Source organism: Stegastes partitus, unplaced genomic scaffold (assembly GCF_000690725.1).
Source record: "Stegastes partitus isolate 25-593 unplaced genomic scaffold, Stegastes_partitus-1.0.2 Scaffold208, whole genome shotgun sequence".
Lineage (NCBI taxonomy): Eukaryota > Metazoa > Chordata > Actinopteri > Pomacentridae > Stegastes > Stegastes partitus.
In genome coordinates this window covers 429,135-449,512 of record NW_007577939.1, presented here as the reverse complement: position 1 = coordinate 449,512, position 20,378 = coordinate 429,135, and the positions used below count along the sequence as shown (strand labels likewise).

The following is a 20,378-nucleotide window of genomic DNA, read 5'->3' as shown; positions in this document are numbered from 1 at the left end:
GAAGAAACAGTGTGGATTGTATGTTACCATGTGAAGGACTGTATTTAATTCATTACAACAACAGCAAAACTGACAAAAAATGTTTTATTGAAAACAATTTTCCATGGAGCTTATCTTTCATTTACATCTTTTTAAACTGGGCAACATTTTCTCCTCCAACCACAAAGTCAAATTTAATGTCAGCATTGACATCAATGGTGTCAGCATTCATTCAAACCCAGCGGTTAACTTCCTTTTTTAAATTATCTGAAAAACATTATGCAGATCTGCCATTTCAGAGAATGAGGTCAATGTTGCGTCAAGCACTCTGAACTTGGTGCCAGTGCTGGTAGATGTACAGAAATGTGGTCAGACTGCATTGTGCAAAAGATCTTTTCTGTAATAGTGCAAACTCTATTCTATTTTCAATACTTATATTAAGTGAGTGCAATGACCAATATGGAACAACAGTGAGGTCAGTTGTGGCGAAACCTTACACCAAGACACAACAGGTAGTCGAAGAATATAATCTGGAAAATCATCATCAGTTTTTAAATGTCATAACTGGAGTCACATTCATGTTGGCAGAGAAAAAAAGTAAACAGAAAAAAGGGGGGTTAAATGATTAAAAAAAAAAAACAAAAAAAAACAAAACAACAACAATACTGAGCATAACAAGCACAAAAAACATTATTGAGGTAATAATATTGAAACGCCACATTAGAATATGTGGCAGCTTTGTATGGTCTGTGATATAGAAAGTTAAAAGTAAGGTTTTAGTATGTTCAATAACAAGAGTAAGGCTTTTATCATTAAACTCAATGTACTTCTTTCTCTATCAGGCCAGTCACAAATGTGTCAGAAACTGATCGACAAAGCGCCTCATGCAAAACTTTCTAAAACTTTACACCAAATTTGAAGTCACAACCTTAAACAAAGATAGCTTGGCCGAACAGTAAGAACATCACAGACACAAACAGTTTAAGTTTCTGGGGTCAAATCAAAATACAACAAAAAACAAAAGCCACATTTTCCTGCTCATCTGTAAAAGGGTCCTTCTTTACAATAATTATCCTCTGATATTTATTCGGCAGAGTCTCTGTTCCTCAGCATTTCAACACCATGGCTAGAGTGTTTTTTTGTTTTCATCCAACCATGAGAACAGTAATTCAACAAATCACCAATAAATCCAACACCCAATTTTACAAACCCCTTTGACCTTTTGTACTATTTAACTGCATCTGAATTTGTCTGGAGTTCCTTGGGACGTGGAAGTCACTGCATAAGCACCATTTATAATTTAGATGAACTTTTGAAACTTTAGATTTAGGAAAATACAGTGAATGACATGAAGACAAAAAGCAAAAATACTGAAACTACATTTTTTAATTACTTGTGACAAATATGCAAAATGTCAAGAAGGGGGGCTTATGAGTTTTTTTGGTAACTAAATTATCATTGGCAACAACTACATGTCAATAGGACTAAAAGGAACTCGCAGGGTTAATTTGAGGGCACACAAAGTCTCTATTTCCAAATTTGAGGTATTCACATTATTTAAACTCATCACAAAAGTGCCTCCGCTGTCCATAGTGGAAATTTATGATGGCATTGTGTAGACGAGTTTGAGTCTGTGAGGAGGAAATCATCGAGGCCTATCATTTCCCTCCCGCCATGATTTTGAGGTACTGCAGTGCATTGTGGGCCGCGTTGGCTCGAGCAGCATCTATATTCGGAGCAAAGCCGTGGCACACTGTGATTGGCTGTGTGGACAGCTCCACGAGACACTGACACAGGCCGCTGAGACTGCGCTCCTCTGAAACAAGAACGAACAAAATCATTACAAAACATAAACCCGTTCTTAATTATTTTGTCTGGTAGTTGCACTTTTACAAAGTAATAGATATTTCCAACATCATTATAGAGCTGAGAATAAAAAGGAGAATTGAAAATATCAGTCTCTATGAAGAAAACAAAAATGTGTCTCAGTCTTTAAATATGTTTGCCTTTAAAGAGCACAACAGTATATTTCAGTGGCTGATATTATCTCCTATAAATCTGTTTAGAGATTTTATAGCTGTGATCCTTCACATTCCGTTAAAGCCAGATACCAGCTGGACTTCAGATAAAGTCCTATCCTTTCCTTTTAAAGTTTTAAAATGTATTGCTCTAGTTAAGTTTAAGATAAAAGTATTGGATCAAAAGAATCCCACACATTGTAACAATAAGTGAGTAAATAGAAACTAAAAGAAATAAATGTGAAAATGAACATGAACAATCCATTCCATGACATGGTAAGAAGTGGTAAGTAAGCAGGGTATAACAGTAGACAGCATATGCGCAGGAGTATCACATATGAGATATATTGCACCTGTAACATAATATGGTATTTATAAAAAGCACAAGAAAAATATAAAAACTACAATAACGCCTTTTTTGTAATTTCATGAGTCATACTCCTTGTAGAATGTAAAATAATGACAGTTGTGCATCACAAGTTCTAATTCTACATAACAGAAAAAATAAAATAGATAAATATCTGTAATTCAACCAGTCATTTTAATGTAGTCCCAACATGCCACATGTAAAACTGTCATCTTAAATTACGTCCATCTGTGAAGCGACGTCCGCAGATAAAATGGTTCCCCACAAAACTGAGACATCGTGCAGCTGCAGATCACTTCCTCCTCATCTGATGACTGTAATAGTAACCGCACAGCAAGCCATTTGTTTTCTGGCATGACATCAAAATGTACCCGTGACACTCTGCCGAGCGCAATGAGAGGCTTACACACCCTAATAAGGTTTATCATATGCACAGTGAAAGTTGGCCTGAGTTATCACATTTGCATGCTATTAAAACTAAACTGTCTGTAATCTCACATTTGGAAATGTAGGCCGTGATGTCCATGACCCCACATTTCTCTTTACCCTGTCAATGTTATACTTCTTTTGATCAATGTAGCATCAGTGTGGTGTTCTATAGAAGTGAATATAAGATCGATTTGAGTTCTACTGTTTGTGAACTTACCTAGATCCAGGTAACTGACATCGAAGCGCTGCTCCACGGACAGGTCACTCAGCAAAGAGCAGAAGTTAGAATCAGAAGGCATACCCAGAGGGTGACTGCGGAGCTGGAGGATCTTTTCTCCAGCGGAGTTACGCAGAGAGTCCCATGTACAGCTGAAACCTTTACTTTTTCCTGACTCAGCTCTGCTTCCCATGTGCTGTATGTACAGGGGGAAGATACGTTTTGGTAGAAATTAGTGGATATTATCATCATCCAACAGCAATATTCATGAGACATAAAAGTTGGAACAGAATACAGGGCTCCAGACTAACATTTCACTGGGAGCACTGGTGTGACCACATTTCTCAGTTGGTCGCACCAGCGCATTGTTTTGTCGCCCCCTCCACCCTTCACATCCTTATTTTGGTACAGCATCACCACAACTGTTAATCCACCTTGCATGCTGATGAATAGTTGACTAGTTGTCATTGCAAAACCTACCCTTTGCACTGACATAAAGACAGACTTTACAACAATGCAAAACTACAAGACTGAAAAATTGTTAAATATTTTAATCTAAAGATATATTCATTTTGTCACCATTCTTTTTTGCTATCAGTCCTACAAACTGGTCAGGCTAAACTCCTCACTTGCTGACCATCTGCTTATTGACAGACACTACTATTTTCAAATGTTCCCTAAATGCTTCACATGCAGACTAAGGTAAGTGCTCACCAGGTGGCTGCAGTAGCGTCAGACAGCTGTGATTCCAAAAATTGTTTTGGAAAAGACTGCAAAAACACATCCTACTGTCAGTTTTGGCAAAGCAACCTGCACTTCAAACATCAGGACGGTGGTTGATCGTGTTGATTTAATTGTAGGTCAAAATTGTGATCTCTGTTCATATTAGTTTTGCGCTTCAGGCCTAGCACTGCATTAACCATCGTGATTGAGTGTAGTGAGATGCTTTTCTTTTTAACTGACTTAGTTGAGATCTCTGCCTGCACCTGCACCCTTTATCATCAGGTATGTCTGAGTCGGACCTCTCACTCTCTCCACATTTAAAAAAAAAAAAAAAAAAATCCACTATAAATCATTTCATACTTGGAACACAGTAACATTGAAATTGATTGTTTCACATGTCAGGCAGGGAGGGACTTACTGAGCCAGTAAAGAAGAAAAAGTACGACTTTCAACCACAATGGCTAACACAGCAGCTGCCAGTGACAGCTGGAGTGTCTCCAAATCAGCCTGATGATCATCGTACACTAGTACAAATGTGACCACATGAAATTTTATCTCTCAACATATGGTCACATATGCAACCCTTTTGGTCACAGTCTGGAGCCCTGAAGAACAGTCTGAAGGACAACCAACTGGAACAAAAACATGGGAATCACTATTACTACCTGGTATTTAACTAGATGTTGAAGTCATGCATCCTTTCCTCTAATGATGCCAAACTATTTTCTTGGCTCTTTATAAACTTTGTCATTGTACTGGTGCACAAAGTAAGTGTACTTGTTTGTTTCTCACCATGGTAAATGTGTCTTCTTCTGTGTCAGCGTCATTGCTGGTCCTCAGGTCTACTGGGACATCATGGATACGTGATAACATCTTAGCTGCAGCGTTTCTCTTGGCTAGTTTCTTAGATGTACCGCTTCCTGGAGTAGAAGAGGAGATTATTGATCGATGTACTGATTGTCATTCAGTAGGACATAACAACACAAGCAACCTAAAGACTGCTCAATTTAACAAGCCTAAATTGGGATGTTAACACTTAACTTAGTCAAACTTAGATACAACAGGAACAGAATAGGACTCGAACTAAACTGTACAATAGAAATAAAATATATATGTAAAGCTAGGAAAACATGAGAAACACACACACACACACACACACACACACATATATATACACACACACACAAACATACATATGTACTCATGTCAGAGACAAAAAAATGAATTAAGGAAAAAAGAAACAAGTCCAAGAGAGAAGTAAGCTCAGGCAGCCACTGTGGTGCTATCTTAGTTGTGAGTCAGAAAAGATACAGCACATACGATTAGCTTCACTTTCACTGAGCTGTATTCTATTCTATTCCACCAACTGCCCCAGCGACCCGACCTCGGATAAGTGGAAGATAATGGATGGATGGATGGATGTATTCTATTGACACTGTTTTAACTGCATTTTTTAACTGCTGGGTGCATATAGCATGATTAATAGAATGTAAGGTTTGACCTTGACCATAGTCAGCCACCTGCAACACACACACACACACACACACACACACACACGCGTGAGCGCGCTGAGAAAATGAAACATCAAGCAGTGTACCAATTTCTACAAATCTCTCGACTCTGCAGGTCATGGTAAACTCTTTGCGATGTGCTGGGCCAGACTCCTGGGTGACTGTGTACTCTGGCAAACGCCATCCTTTCTGCACCACTAATTCCTGAAAGAGAAATAAACAAGAAAAAAAGCATAAAACAATCAGCTATACAAATATTGTAATTACACAAACAATGAAAACATTTATTAGTGGACATTCAAAGAGTGAAATAAAACCTCAGTAGTAATTTTTGTTTATTTACCTGCAGAGCCCCTACAGGGTTACATTCAGACTGCTGAGAACTGCCTGAGGTCTTCATCTCTGACTGGGAGCTACACAGAAGTTGAAAGAAAAGAAAGCAGAACAGGAAATAATGAAACCACACAGACCTCTAGCTTGTATTTGTTCAACACTGAAACATTCTCCATAACAGTCAGGTCGGTCTGCCTCATGATAAGCCATTAGATCTGTAGAGACTAGTAAGCTATTCATGTGGGTAACAAAAACTAAAGCTGAATCCTCAAGTTTTCTAAAAAACATGAAATTAAAACAGGAAACCGACCCGTCTCCATCAGCAGGCACATCAACCCCAATAAATCCGTCTACTCCAACACTGACTCCAGCGGGACCTCCGAGGCCTCCCTTGAGCATCTTCAGAGCAGCCTCAGCTGCTTTGTGCTTGGCTGCCTTCTTGCTGGGTCCTTGGCCGGTGCAGCTGATCTCTCCGACGGAGACGCGGAATGTGAAGTTGGGCTGGTGGGCCTGTCCCTCGGCCTTGAGCAGGTCATACACTGGGGTCTTGCCTATCCGCGTTCCATACTCCTGCAGCAGACTGATGGGCGTCTTTCCGGGATTCACAGCCAGCATTTGCTCAATACTGAACAAAAGTAAAACAAGTATGAGACTGACTGTCACTTTCAAGCTGACTTATTAACAAAGGGTTTTAATGAGACATGTCATTCCTACACTTTACAAGACACATTAAATAAACCTTAATAGAACTGTAGATCAGAACTATGGTATTACCCTTTTGTTTGGATCAGTCACTTTAACCAAATTAACAAGCAATTTTGCAATCCAGATCTGAGGAAATTTGTAAATCGCTTTAAGACAGGGCATTGAACACAACTGAATCAAAGATGGAATTTGAGACCAACAACAAGGGTCTACAAGGTTACTGTAAACGGTTATTCAAGGTAAACTAAATACCATTGACTTAATTTGTTTGGATGCAGCAGATATCTCAGCAGTGAAAATCTCACAACCAAAACAAAAATCATCCAAAACTATCCTATATCACAAGAGATAACTGGGAACTGGATTATTGTCATTTCTGATTAACTGCCCTCATAAATTAATGCTTCAAACAAACAAAAAAAGTTTAAGCAGTTTACACACAAAGAAAAAATGCAGGACAAGTAGGTGCAATGTAGTGAAAGTCTGTGCATTCTGATTTAAACCGTAGCACATATGATCAGTACAGAAAACAGTCTACAAAAGAAGCTAAATGTGCAAAGTTGTGCTTCGTCTTAAAGAAGAGTGTGTTTTGCCTTCGATAGTGCTCCTACACTATCCTCAGTGTTGTTATTTGAGCTACAGGAGAACTTGCAGCTGTCAATAACTATTTAGCGCACACTGGGAGAAGATGAATAAATGAAACTGATTTCCTTTAATCCAAAATTAATCCATGTAACACAGGGTAACGTGAGGGTACCACAGTTACGGTGAATCAACTTATGTGGCTGGAAAACTTGGCGTAAACACAGTTTATAACGAGGCAACTGGATGTTAGCACCGTGCATTGAGTCACGCTTGTACCAACTAAATTTACTGGATATTAGTCAGACTTAAAACTAGCAGCTTAGTGACAGCAGTGGTCAAGAAAATTAACTAATAAAAGGACCGAGATAATTCTCAGATTGGCTAGCCACGGTGCTATGCTAGTTTAGCCTTCGTGCAGCTTCACCTGGAGCACCCGGAGTTTCTCTTCCAGCTGTCCGATGCTGTCTCGTCGTTCATTCCCTATTTCACGCAGACAGAACCGGTAGGTTTCGGATGGCAAATCCCCCCACCAGAACTGACACTTGCTTTCATTAGCTGATATTTATTATTTTCCTAGACAGATGATGAGGCAGCGACATATGAAGAGCTGCAGACGAAGCCTCCTCTGCTCCGACAGACTACAGCGAATTCTATGAGGCGCACAGATATGACGTAAAGGCTTCCCGAGAAACTCGGTTGCTGATTGGCTCAAAGACACTGTAGGTTGGCCGAATTTACTATTCTATGATAAAGACTGGTTTCAACACTTGTTAAAGTCATGGTAAGGACCAAACCCAAACACTGTAACAAATATGATTTTATGTACAGTCTGTGCGATAAATAGAGCAAATAAAAGTGCACCATTCTAGGAATGGACAATTATTTCATCACTACAAAAAAAAAAAGTTTAAAATTTACCAGACTGGAGACTTTTGTAGAGAACTACAAAGCACCATTTATTTATTAAATAATTTAAGAATTCATTCATTCAACTTTAATCTAAACTTGAAGTACATTGAGGTATGGGAGCCAAACAAACAGACAAATATGAAACCTGGATCACAATAAAATGTTACAAGGCAAACAAATAATAAGATTTTTTTAAAAACATGAATTAGAGCATTTATGATTAAAAACAAAGGATTCCACTACAACAAGAACAACTGAGAAAAAAGCAAGTTAAACTTGAAAATCTGAGTTGTCCTAATGATAAACAATATGTCCAGCGTTAGATTGTTCTGTGTGTTCCTCCAGGTTGGAGATAGACTATGAATATTATGACCACTGACAAATCTTAATGCATATTGATAAAGAGTGTTCAAGAGCTTAAGAGTCACTGCTGAAATGTGCATGTACAAATTGTATGGTCCTAAACTGACAAAAGTTGCCTCAATAAGCATTTTTTAAGCTGCAGGAAACATGATTTATTCCCTTGAAAGAAACATATTTTTGTTATAGTTTAGTCACTAATTTGATATTTCAAAGTTAACTTATCACTTAAATTCCCAAATATTTGTTCACTGTAACTTTCATTCATTATTTGTACCATTCATGGTAGAGATGACCAGATTGTCATAACATTTTATTTTTTTGAAGTTGATGTACTGAATTTTATCTCCATTGAGAACTAATTTATGCTTGAGTGCAATAATACAAAATTGTGTCATCAACATAAAGATGTATATTATAATTGTAAACAGACGGGACAAGATCTTTTACATAAAAAGTGAACATCTTAGAACCACAATGATCACAAGGAGTGTATCCCGGCCGACTCAGGGCGAAGGCAGTGGACACCCTGAACAGGTCGCCTGTCTATCACAGGGCTACACTTACAGACAGACAACCAAACACACTCACATTCACACCTCCGGACAATTTAGAATCACCAATCAACAGTTTTTGGACTGTGGGAGAAAGCTGGAGAACAGGGAGAACATACAAATCCCATGCAGAAAGATCCCATGCACCCTAACTGGGACATGAACTGGGGATCTTTTAGCTGCGAGGCGACGGTGCTAACCACCAAGCCACCTTGCAGCACATATAATAAATATATATATACAATTTTACTTAAAGCAACAGCTGTTGAGCAAAAGTGCTTTTCAATAGAGAGAATAAGACTTGAATCATGAATCAACCTTACAAGTTTAAACATTTATACCCTATAATATCATTATTTATGCAAATTTACATGACTAATTTAAATATTAAGGTTAAGACTACAATATTATATATATAATACATATGAACTTGACTAGTTTAAATGTTAAGGCTAAGATATTTTATGACATAATATAATAGGTAAGCACATGCACCTACTAAACTTCAGTAGATTATAGTTGTTTCTGCCTTGTTTTGTAGGTTTTGGTTTTGTTCAATGCCCTACCATTTATATTTTTTTCTGTGTGCAGTAGCTGAGCTGTAAGTCATTTTGTTTGCACTTAGTTATACTAGAATTTGTTTTACTTAACAAGTTTTATGTCAATGTGCCCCTTTGTAGAGTAATTTGCTATGCTTAAATGGATCCAGAAGAGGGCGACAGCTGGTCACTGATCCTCCCAGCTGCCAGGCCTCTCGTTCCGGTGCCGGTACTGCTTTGGGTTTTTGGGTTGTCTAGCACCTGTCATCTCCATGATAGACACCTGTGAAACATGTGGGAAATTTCAGTAGTTTCATGGACTGAGTGTCCTAAAGCTAAAAAAGAGAGTTTGGAGTCAGATGTACTGCAGGGTGTCCATTTAAAAAGCTTACAGAGGTTAAACTTCCTATGATGGATAATTAGGCTATTAGTCGAATACTTTTCTTGTGCGGCAACTTGAAATTGCTTTTCAAGGGAAAACATTTCAGTGCTACAATTAACTATAATCATTAAATTAAAGATACAAAAATTTAAGACTGAAAGATCCAGGTCTAAACAGCAGTCAAAGTGGTGGGGACTAATACACAGCATAATGCAGAGAAGAAAAGCATAGCGTACAAGACAACAGTTGTATGTAGTGCACTCTGCCTGACCAAACTTTGAAATTCTATTGTGTGGTGTGATAGGAAAATGGCACTTATTTATAACTTCAGCAAGCAGAAGATGATGGCAGTGAAACTGGCAATGAAACTATATATGTTATATATTATAGAATAATATTACAGACTGATGGCTCTATCAAATTGAGGTCCAGTTTTTCTATTTAGTTTGGATCTTATTGCTTCGCTAAATACCCAAATGAATCGTGCAGACACTTTAAGTCTTTTGAACCCACAACCTCAGAGCCTCCTTTCCAACTAATGTAGCAGCACTTCCATAAAATACTTCAGTACATTTTCCACCTTTCCATGAATTTCCTTTATTTCTGTGGCTTGACAATTAATCCCATGATGGTTTGCTTGTAAACCCCCGCTGGCCAGCGCTGAAACAGAGCTTAGATTGTAATGGCTTCATCCACTGGCATCAATGTGTCAATGTGGATAAGTGCAATGTGCCAAATGCAACACAAAGTGAACTGGCCATGACAATGAGTAAAGCTGTCTCCCATTTGAACTCCCAAACCTACAATCGAATCACCAGGATTTATCTTTGACCAGAGCAAACCCCTCCTACTCATTACTCATACTTTCAGTGTTAATTTGTCCTTTTCATCTGGCCTTCATTTGTCAGCTGAGAGCCCTAATTTATTGATCAATAATGTGATAATGTAAGTGTTTTTATTGAGCTATTTGTTAAAGCACTGACTGAGTGAGATCAGAAATGAATGCTGTCTTTGCAGTTACAATATACTTCATCCAAATTGTATGCACACACAGACACACACGTCCACAAACACACTTTCCTTTTCCCTGTCTTGGCCTGGTGCATTAGTATGTGTGGTTCTTTGCTTGCCAAAATCATCAGTAGATATCTTCAAGCATGGAGCTGTATGAATGCTCTTTTTCCCTCCTTCCACAATATGATGTGTTTCCTTTTTTGTGTGTGTTTTGATCCCTCTCTTGCGGCTGAGCTGCGCTGTGGTGAGGCGCGGGTTCGAGTGGCGCTCCTGTGTTATTTTTGGCAGCAGCAGTGGTTGGTGGCTGTTGAGGAGAGAGGAGACAGAAGGGGGATAGCATGAAGACCAAAACCAAGGCTGTTTAAGGGATTTCTGTCTGAAGGAATTGCTTTGTAATGATCAGAGACTCATTATGGATGGATGTGTGTGTGTGTGTGTGTGGGTGTGTGGGTGTGTGTGTGTGAATGCATGAGTGCAGACACACACACACACACACACACACACACACACATACACACACACACACACACACACACACAAAAAGAGGCTGGCATGCACATTTGTTCATTTAACACTTCACAAACACCTCATATACATGTTCTCCTTCACAGACCACACACTCAGAGTCACTAAATTGCTTAACCTGTGAATTTCCTATTTTTTCATGGAATGCACACCATCCACACACTGGTATTTAAAATGTCCCAGCAAATGTACATATTTGGCCTTAGTTCATTTTCTCTGTTCCTGCCACATGCTTGTTTGTCCACCACTTTGTCAATGCTCTCTCTCCTCTGTGGGAGTCACACTGAGACATGTCGCCTGCTCAGGCAACATGCGGTGTCAGACATTCACGCTCCTCCCTCTACGCTTCTGAAAACACCATTCGAAAAAGATTTTCTCCAACTCTGCTCTTGGCCGCAGATCAAGAGAACGTTATTACTCGACTTTATTTATTTATATATTGTGGTGGTAATGTGTGTGAATGCATGCGTGCATGTATCTATGTGAGTGTGCGAGTGTGTGAGTGATATGTAATTGTGTATGTATGTGTGTTTGCCCACAAAGATATTTCAATTTCTTCAGAATATTAAATAAACATGCAGCAGCAGCAGCAGCTTCACTGAAGCGCTGCCTGCCAGTGGGTTTTGGGTTGGATGGGTGGCGGTGCTGGTGGTGAAGGGGGAGAGGGGGTTTGTGGCCGTGGCTCTGGGGGGGTGAGGCAGCTCATGGTCAGGGCCCCCGCCGGACACACTGGCGCCTCGCGCTGGAGGACTTCTGAACCACCACACTCCTCCACCAAAACCCTGCCAACCCTGGCTCCCTGCTCCCGCTTCCAACCCAAATCACTCAGTTCTCTTTCTGCATTTCGACTCTCTCTCTTTCTGTCTGTCTCACTGTCTCTCTCCCTCGTCTCCCTCCTTCCTCCCCGACTGTTTTTTCCTTCTTCAGTTTCCTCATCCAGTTGATCCAAATCCAGATTCATTTGCTATTTGGCTCCATTCTTTTTCTCACTTACCACTGTACTTTTTGTGGCAGGTCTCTCTGACTGTGTTTTCTCTACCTTTTCTCCTGAGGGTTTGGTGTTTTTACACCTCCACCACACCTTCTTTGTGCTAGTCTCTCTTAAATCTCACTTTAAATACTCCAAGGAAGTATTTAGTGGCTTGAACTTTTAAAAAAAATAAAAAAAAGGCAAACAAGCATGGTCTGGGCTGTATGTCAGTCAAAATATTGTCAAGATAGTAAGCATTTTCGAAAGGAAAGAACCCTTTAATGGTGCTCTCGATATTTGTAAGGGTATTAGGTTATAATGGGCCATCAATTTTCTGAGTGGTTTTCCAACCGTCTCCAAGAGATATAGAACTACTTGTCTTGTGTATGAAAGAAACTTTCCATTGTGGAAAAAATGAAGTAAATCATGCCAACTTTAGTGTATGCTCTCACTATAGATTCTGTTAAGTCATCTTAAATCTGAAATCTGCATGCAAAATTAATCTTTTGTCACGATTAGTACATTAATGTTACGGGACAGGAATTACGTGATTATTGATAAACAGCCAAAGCGTGTACATTATTGAGGCCTCATGGGCAAATGTGGTTTTTCAAAGAATCCTAACTGCACCTACTGCTGTGCATAATTGAATTATGGATGTCAAACATCTTAAGTAGAGAAGATATGTCTTTACGTGTCACACATGCAATTTTCTTAACCTAATTTTCCCCTGGAAGCAATTTGTCATCCGGAGGCCATTAAATGGGAAGCATATTATCTTTTTAAAGGGGCACAGAGGCACCCACAACCCTCCCACAGTTCCTATAAACAAAATGGCCTCATTTAGTGGTGCATTTTGTGCATTGGGTAGTAAGGGAGGACTCCCTTTAAACTTTAAAGTCAGTTCTTAGAGAAGGAAATGCTGTAACATCATATGATTAGAGTCGGATATAAGGAATACAGGCCACTTATTGTTAATATTCAATGCTATTGTACATTGAGGAGAGGTAGGAAGCAGCTGGGTAAAGCATTGTTACCTTATTATATGCTACTCACTGAGGCACACCTTTTGTACTTTTCTCTAACAGGTGGCTGTTTCCTCTCCTTACATGTAAATGATGGCTAAAAGTGATATGCAAAGTTTACACAAAGTACATCTATGAGATAGCTCGACCTTTTTACCTCATGCCCTCTCTTATCTGTTGTGTTTTCCTCTTTAACCTTTGTTTTATTCAGCCTGACCTCCTCTGCTCCCCAGGTCATGTTGTGGTTCACTCCAGTCACTTTACTTTTTTATCTTGTTTTTACTTGCGGCCTGAGTCCTGAGCCTCTGGGCATTCTTTACCCTTTTCCCCCCAACTATGCCACAGAGACCCAGTCACACCTGCAGACACCTGTGCTTTTGTCCTGTCTCATGCCTCCCACAAACCCCCACCCTGCACATACACACTGGTAGGGAGAAGTAGGGACCCAATGCCTGTGGCTATGTCAGAGCACAGTCCATTGTCTTACTCGACTACTCAGTTAGGACCAGATAATAGCAGGAAAAGAGGATAATTAACATTTTGCTCACCACATCATGATGAGGTCTTTTATTCTAAAGAGCAGGAATTGGAGCCTCTCCCTAGAGTAATTCATTAAGAGTAAATTTGCGTAATTCATCAAGTCTCACAGCTTAAGTAAATACAGCGTGAGAGAATGTCTTCAAAGTTTTTCTTTGTGTTAGATTGAAAATGGGATGTGTGATGGCTTAAGCAGGTGTGTCTGGGATCCTCTGGAATAACCTTTTTAAGTTGTATTAGGTCTGCAGTGATTTGATTTTGTAAATGGGCACTGGTAGGCAAACCATATGGAACAGATTGTCCAGCTTCCCCTTTTGCCTCTATGTGTCACTGCATGTATATTTTCTTTTTACGACCTTATTTGAAGCAACACTTAATGTTTCCTGGCTTCCTAAATAAAAGAAGTAAAAATAAAGTTAAGGCTACAGTATGCCACCACCACCACTGCCGAGGCAGTGTATTTTAAAAACGGCAGAAAATACCAGTAGCAGTGGAGGTTTTAAAAGCCACTGACCGTCTTCTTAACCCCCCCACCTTCACTCACTGGCCTGACACACCCTACCCATACCCCATTCCCCCTGTTTGCCTTTTATGTTGTGGACTCGACCGTGCGCCCACTTCAGACCACCATAAACATGTTGGTCCCTGATGACAGAGTCGGCCCCGGGACGTTTTATATAAATTGACCTCAACTACAGCTCATTAGAAGCCCTAAATTGGAACCATGCAGCCTGGGAAGTGTAAATGTTACAACAGAAGATTCAGAGGCCTCAGGGGGGTTCCAGCTGTACAGGTCTCCTCTTCACTTCTGTGATGAAAATTCTTACTCTAATAATAGCAAATGCTTTGTTTCCCATAGCATTGTTGTTTCTTTTGACTGGTTAAGTACCACACCAGAATGGGAAAGCACCTGAAAACAACTCTGAATCTGTTCCATGTGCCTGTCACTGCTGCCATCCTGTCACATCACCTGTTGCCAATATGGTTTTTAACATAAAATAAGGATTACCTCCTTGAATAATTATTTGTGTGGTGCTGCTACTGTGCACAGCACATCTGTTTGAGGCCTCATTTGGTTTGTCCTGAGGCTATCTCTCTTTTAATGCAGAGTGGGAAGTCCGCCCACCTAAAGTATTTTTATTAGTCTGGAAAAGCCTGAATGACCTGACAGGCAAGTGGACAGAAAGACACACAAGTGCCACTTGTTGTGACTCTAACTCTTTGCACAAACCCAAGAAAATACTGTGTACAGTGACAACACAGTCTGAGAAAAAGAGACAGAGTGTCAAACATATTTGATAGTCAGTCCAGTGTCTTCTCAGCATTTGTATCTGCACATCTCTTCTATGGTCCTGCATCCTACCTTAATTGGGGTCCTATGTTTGACCGCCTCCCTCTATAAACAATACAACCACAGCTCCCCTGTCCTAATCCCCTCTTCTCCTTTCTCCTGACTCTGCTGGAGCATCGCTCTCAGTAATTACCCCTCTCAAGCTGGAGAGTGGAGTAATTGTCCTGAGTGTAACTACAGTGGCTCTCTGAAAGGGGGTCATTGTGTGGAGTTAAGACTTCAATTCAGTGAACGGCTTTGTTTGTGCTGCAAAAGATAATGAAAGTATTTGGTTGGCCTTGGTGAGGTGGAAATATAGTAAGATATGAAAAGAACGTGACGGTGAGTGAAAGGAGAAGGGGATGGGGTGTGTAAGAGTGAAGTTCATGCTCAACTGCTTTTCATTTCTTGCATCTTAAAGTCAAACTGTCATCCATGTAAGTGTTGTACAGGAATAACACCAGAAAAGAGAATGCTTTTTAAATTTCTTTACTCTTAAAAGCACCAAAATTGTCACGATTCCACACCATAAATCTTACAACATGTATACCTTTATGAGGTTTAATGCTTTAATACTATTTACAGTATCTTTTACACTCGTTTCACAACAACTCTGCAACTACTAGTAGTTCACTTCTAAAATAATGAGGAAATTTATAACCACCAAATTAAGTTCTTATGTTTCTGTTAACTGAAGCAACATAGACATCTTTTCATTGTGGAAAGTTACACAAAATATAGAAAATACATAAAAAAGTAGAAAAATAACACACCTAACAATATCTATATATTGTTGTCAATATATAGTATGTACAAACAAGGAAGGAAGCCCTTGTTTATCAATACTTTGCCTGGTGTGGAAGCCTTCACAATTAAAAGATTATATAGAATTAGTTTACACGCACATTTAACTTCAAGATCTATAAATAAAACTTTAAAAACATAGCCCAAAACTTCTCCTTATAACTAATAAATAAGAAAAAAAAATCTTAATTTAATGCATTTTATTTTCTTTTTGGCCTGCTTCAACCGTCTTGCATTCCTTTTCAGGAATTATATTTCCTGCAGGGTGCAAGATAATCTTCCATGTGTATAATTTAAGACATAAATTAGATTATTTATGTAAATATGAAATTAAATTAGACATAGTAAGAAGCAAACAGCAAACAATAGTGAAATGCAATACCTTGTACATCAGAATGTCTTTGGCAACAAGAAGCTTTAAGAAAGACTGCCCACTGATTGTTTCAAGAATAATGAATAAGTATCAAAGTACAGCTGTAAATCAGATTTTTCTCTAGGCATGCAATGCTCCATCAACTCCGTCATCCTAACCATAAGTCTCATTCTAAAACTGCTTTCCTTTTGTGGCTTCAGAGCTCTTTTCCTTCTGCTTTTGCAGATTAAATTTCCCCAGTGGTTTGTCTCATTTGAAAGGCAGAAAATGTGTGTATGCTACAAAATATGTGCATTAGCATGTTTACTTGTATGTGTCTCTAAGCAGACATACTTTTGTGTGCACCTTTGCATGCATGTGTGCACTAAATGTGCGTACACATTTGCTTATAGTATTTTTCTGCATTTTTCTAAATGTGAATATGCAAATTCACATACATCTTGGCTTGGTTGCGCACATTTTGTGTGTGTAAGTCTGCATACATTAATGCACAATTTTGCATGGTAAATGTCTACAGGCTTGCTCATATTTGCTTGTGTGTCTGTGTATCTGTGTGTGTGGTCCAGAGAAAATGAAGTGATTGCAACCTGCAACATGCTCAGTCATTTATCATGTCATTCGTTTCAAACATTGTCTGATATCCTTTGTATGTCTTGAAACAAAACAAAGTGTTTTTTGAAATATTTGAAATATGATTTTTTTTTTTCATTTAAAAAAACAAACCCATCATCTCACAAAATAGAACTAGATAGAAGCCTTAATGAAGTCAGATCTCCAACAATCCACTGCTGTTCTCCACTCCATTAGGTGTGCCAGTCTTCTCATCCCCATTGGTGATCTGATCAGCGACAGGATTGGTGGCTACAGCACTGGAGTTGAGCTCTGCCGTCTCTTCACTTCGAGGGTCTGTGTCTCCCTCCACAGCTGCAACTTTACCCTGCATGGCAGAATCTGCGTGGGTCTTCTGATGCTTCGAGAGGTGGTCACTGCGTGTGAAGCGCTTGTTGCACAGTAGACAGGTGAACTTCTTTTCCCGCGTATGGGTGCGCACATGCCTCTCCAGTTCATCTGAGCGGGTGAAGCGCTTCCCGCAGAACAGCCAGTTGCAAACAAAGGGTCGCTCCCCGGTGTGCCAGCGCAGGTGGGCTTTTAGGTGGGAGGCCTTACCGTAGACCTTTCCACAGCCTGGGATGTGGCAGCTGTGGACTGGTTTCTTCCTCAGGGATGCAGCTGAGGCTCCCAGCCTCTCCAACTCCTGGCAGTTGGGGCAGTCACATGAAGACCTGGTGGGTGTAGCCCCTCCGCTGTAGCCTCCTGATCCCCTTGCAGGCTTTAGGCCCATGGGACTCTCAATCAGCCCTGCACTTGGCACAGGCTTGGGCTTGTACATGTCCTGGGGCAGCATGTGCTGGGAAGGTTGCAGGAGATGAGAGGAGGAGCCCAGTCCCACAGAGGGGTAAGGAGCTGGGTTGAGTGGTGTAAAGTCGGTGCTGTAACTGGGCAGCTGTGGGCTAAGGGAAGCCTGTGGTGCTACAGGCTGCAGTGAGGCCTGGAGACCTCCGTCTGCCTGGGGTTGCGTTGCCGACAGCCAGTTGGAGTTGGGGTGGACGTCCCACCAGGAGGACGTGGCATTAGCTGGAGCAGCAGTTATGCCAGGATGGATGCCAGCCTTATACCAGGAGCCATAGGGGTGCGTCATGTCCAGCGAGGTATAGACGCTGGTGAGACAGTCGGCTGTAGCATGGGCCTTGGACACTAAAAGAGACGGGTCCTGGGAGACAGAGGTCTGGAAGGAGTGGGAGAAAGGGTTATATTCTGTAGTGTAGCCTCCGGCTGAAGGAGGGGGGCTTCCAGTGGGAGTAAGCAGCCCGCCACCTCCTCCTCCTCCAGCTGTGGTGAAGGAGCCAGTGTAGGAGTCCGCCAGGCCACTACCGTCTGTGGTCCGTCCGTTCTTAGCTGTCTGAAGGTCGGAGGTCATGGTGTAGGGCTTCTTTACTGGAGTGGTGCTGCTGGTCTTACCGGGTGTTGCTGAATCCCTGACGGGGCTGGTGCTGCCAAACTTGTTACAGGTAGCAGTTAACATAGCCAGAGGACTGGAGCCATAGCGTGCGTCTTCCTGGGAAGGAGGAGACGAGGGAGAAAATGAGACTGTCTGTCTGCAGGAAATGGCTGCTTGCTGCTGCTGCTTCTGTCAGTGTCAACTCTAATAAAAAACTTATGTCTGACTGCCACTGCTGGCTTTTCCTGCTCTCTCTGTTTTCAAAGTGGTCAGGGCAATTTCAAGCAGCGAATGTTTATGCTTGCAAAGGTTCTGCTCTGCTCAGCAAAGGAGGAATTCCCTCACCCTTTTGTTTCACCCAAACCACTGTCGACGAGCTATTCTTAATTCTTATATTCGCTTCACATTTTTTTCCCCACCTGTTTTTTTTTTTTTTTACATACTTCCACAAGCATACATTGTGTTGTTTGTGTTTTTCAGCGTTAGTTACTAGTAACTGTAACTGTACCCCAGATGTACCAGACACAGATATCTCATCAAACATGTTTTTCTTTTCTCTAGTGGTCACCATGGCGTTGAAGATGTTAGACAAGCTAATTGTACATTGTGCCACAATGCTCTTGTCATCGTTCTATTCATAACAAAATTAGATGTAACCATTGGCTCTGTTTATGACCGTGATTATGACATGTTATTTCAGGTAAACATCCAGAATCTTCACCAGCCCTTTTAGAAAACAAGACTTTTGAACAAGTTGTGTGACTAAAACACATCACTGTTCCACGAGGAATACAATTTACATAAGGACAATTTTATGTATCACTCCTTTTCTAGTATTTTCCTTTCCATGTGGCTTTTAACTTACACCACAGCACAACATATCAGAAACTTTGTGCCGTTACTACACATTGTGTAAGGAATGAAATATCACTGTTATAAACCTAAAATGTTTCTACAGAATTTTACATTACTTCTTTGATATGCAATAATGACTTTATAATGCCTTTGTTGTACTTTTCAGTGCTATCTCTTGTGGTACTATTGTAAGCCTTGAGTTTTAATAAATATGTTTTTTCAACTTACTTGTGCTACATTAAAAAAAAAAAAAAAAAAGAGTCTACAACTTTGACTATTTAAAAAAAAAAAAAAAAAAAGAGTCTACAACTTTGACTATTTATGAACAAAAATCTTCTCAAATACTTCCTAAACTTTTCGACATAAATCCTGATGTTTCCATGCCGACGGACTCCACATTTAAAGGTAGTTATTATTTATCTCCTTGTCTTTCACTAAGCTCACTGGAATCCTGTTGCTTATGCTCTGTTTTCAGGGTAATAATGTTTCATTACACCCTTTAAGCTCATTTATTGCTCCTACAGTCTCCGCTATACTTTATTTCTTGCATCCGCCACCACTGACAACTGACAGCTTCTTAAGGCCACAGGAAATTATTTAAGTGAAACAAATTAGCTTTATAGTGTTCCCTTTTCTCCCAGATGTAGAGAGAACAGAAACTTTGAGGAAATGTTAATCACTGGCTTTGACAAAAATGAACAGAAAGTTAAAATATGAAAGTTAAAGTTAAGTTGTTTTAAAATTCATCTTCTCTGTTAATGCACGTTCTAATTGTTGTTAATATTTTTCATTTACAGATTATCTATCAGGCGCAAAATACCTTCAACTAAGTTTCTTCACTTCAACTTGCAATTGCATCTTTTAATACAGTCCAGCTGGAATTTCAACAGTATTCACGTCATCAGCTGTGTTAAAACGAGGAATTAAAAAATAAAATCTACTTACAATTACATTCCCTACCTCCAGAATAGATGCGGCCATCCCTGAGAAACAAAATCCTTAGGAAGCTGAGGGGAGTGGGAGAAGCGCAGCTCTGAGTCCCGGGACACTTTGGAAGAAGTTGGGCTCTAACGCGGGGAAGTGTTTTGAGGCTCTGGGGTCCCGCCCCCTAATTACAGGCTCTGGGCTCTTTGAAGACTCGCTAAGAAGCAATAAAAACCCAGAGATGGAGGAAAATGGACGGAGATTGGTGGCTAAAAAGAAGACATCCCACCTCCCCAAACGAGAGTGTCGAATCATTTTTCAATAGAAACGCATGAATGGGTTACTCATCAATCACCAGCAGGACATTATTTCAATTTCACTGGCATATTTTTTCTTTCCACTGGGATTAGT

At 40.2% G+C, this 20,378-nt stretch overlaps 2 protein-coding genes across 2 annotated transcripts; both read right to left on the bottom strand.

Moving 5' to 3' along the window:
• Nucleotides 1-67: 67 nt before the first annotated feature.
• tarbp2 (TAR (HIV) RNA binding protein 2) lies at nt 68-7,500 on the bottom strand. Its single transcript, XM_008280742.1, has 7 exons — nt 7,292-7,500; nt 5,888-6,202; nt 5,588-5,657; nt 5,331-5,448; nt 4,526-4,653; nt 3,011-3,206; nt 68-1,795 (listed from the first exon to the last, which is right to left on the bottom strand). Exons 1-7 carry the CDS (start codon nt 7,342-7,344, stop codon nt 1,638-1,640), a joined length of 1,038 nt encoding a protein of 345 aa, XP_008278964.1. The 5' UTR covers nt 7,345-7,500; the 3' UTR covers nt 68-1,637.
• Nucleotides 7,501-16,747: 9,247 nt separating this feature from the next.
• sp7 (Sp7 transcription factor) lies at nt 16,748-20,026 on the bottom strand. Its single transcript, XM_008280740.1, has 2 exons — nt 20,004-20,026; nt 16,748-18,305 (listed from the first exon to the last, which is right to left on the bottom strand). Exons 1-2 carry the CDS (start codon nt 20,022-20,024, stop codon nt 16,956-16,958), a joined length of 1,371 nt encoding a protein of 456 aa, XP_008278962.1. The 5' UTR covers nt 20,025-20,026; the 3' UTR covers nt 16,748-16,955.
• Between the last annotated feature and the right edge of the window lie 352 nt (nt 20,027-20,378).

Bases quoted from the DNA above. Each gene is read 5' to 3' on its own strand.
- tarbp2 (XM_008280742.1), bottom strand. From the start codon at position 7,344: ATGAACGACGAGACAGCATCGGACAGCTGGAAGAGAAACTCCGGGTGC. The intron at 5,658-5,887 runs GTCGGTTTCCTG...ACTTCTGTGTAG, and splicing joins GTGCCTGCTGATGGAGACGG to CTCCCAGTCAGAGATGAAGA. The intron at 3,207-4,525 runs GTGAGAAACAAA...CTGTACATACAG, and splicing joins AAGAAGACACATTTACCATG to CACATGGGAAGCAGAGCTGA.
- sp7 (XM_008280740.1), bottom strand. From the start codon at position 20,024: ATGGCCGCATCTATTCTGGAG. The intron at 18,306-20,003 runs GTAGGGAATGTA...CCTCCTTCCCAG, and splicing joins TGGCCGCATCTATTCTGGAG to GAAGACGCACGCTATGGCTC.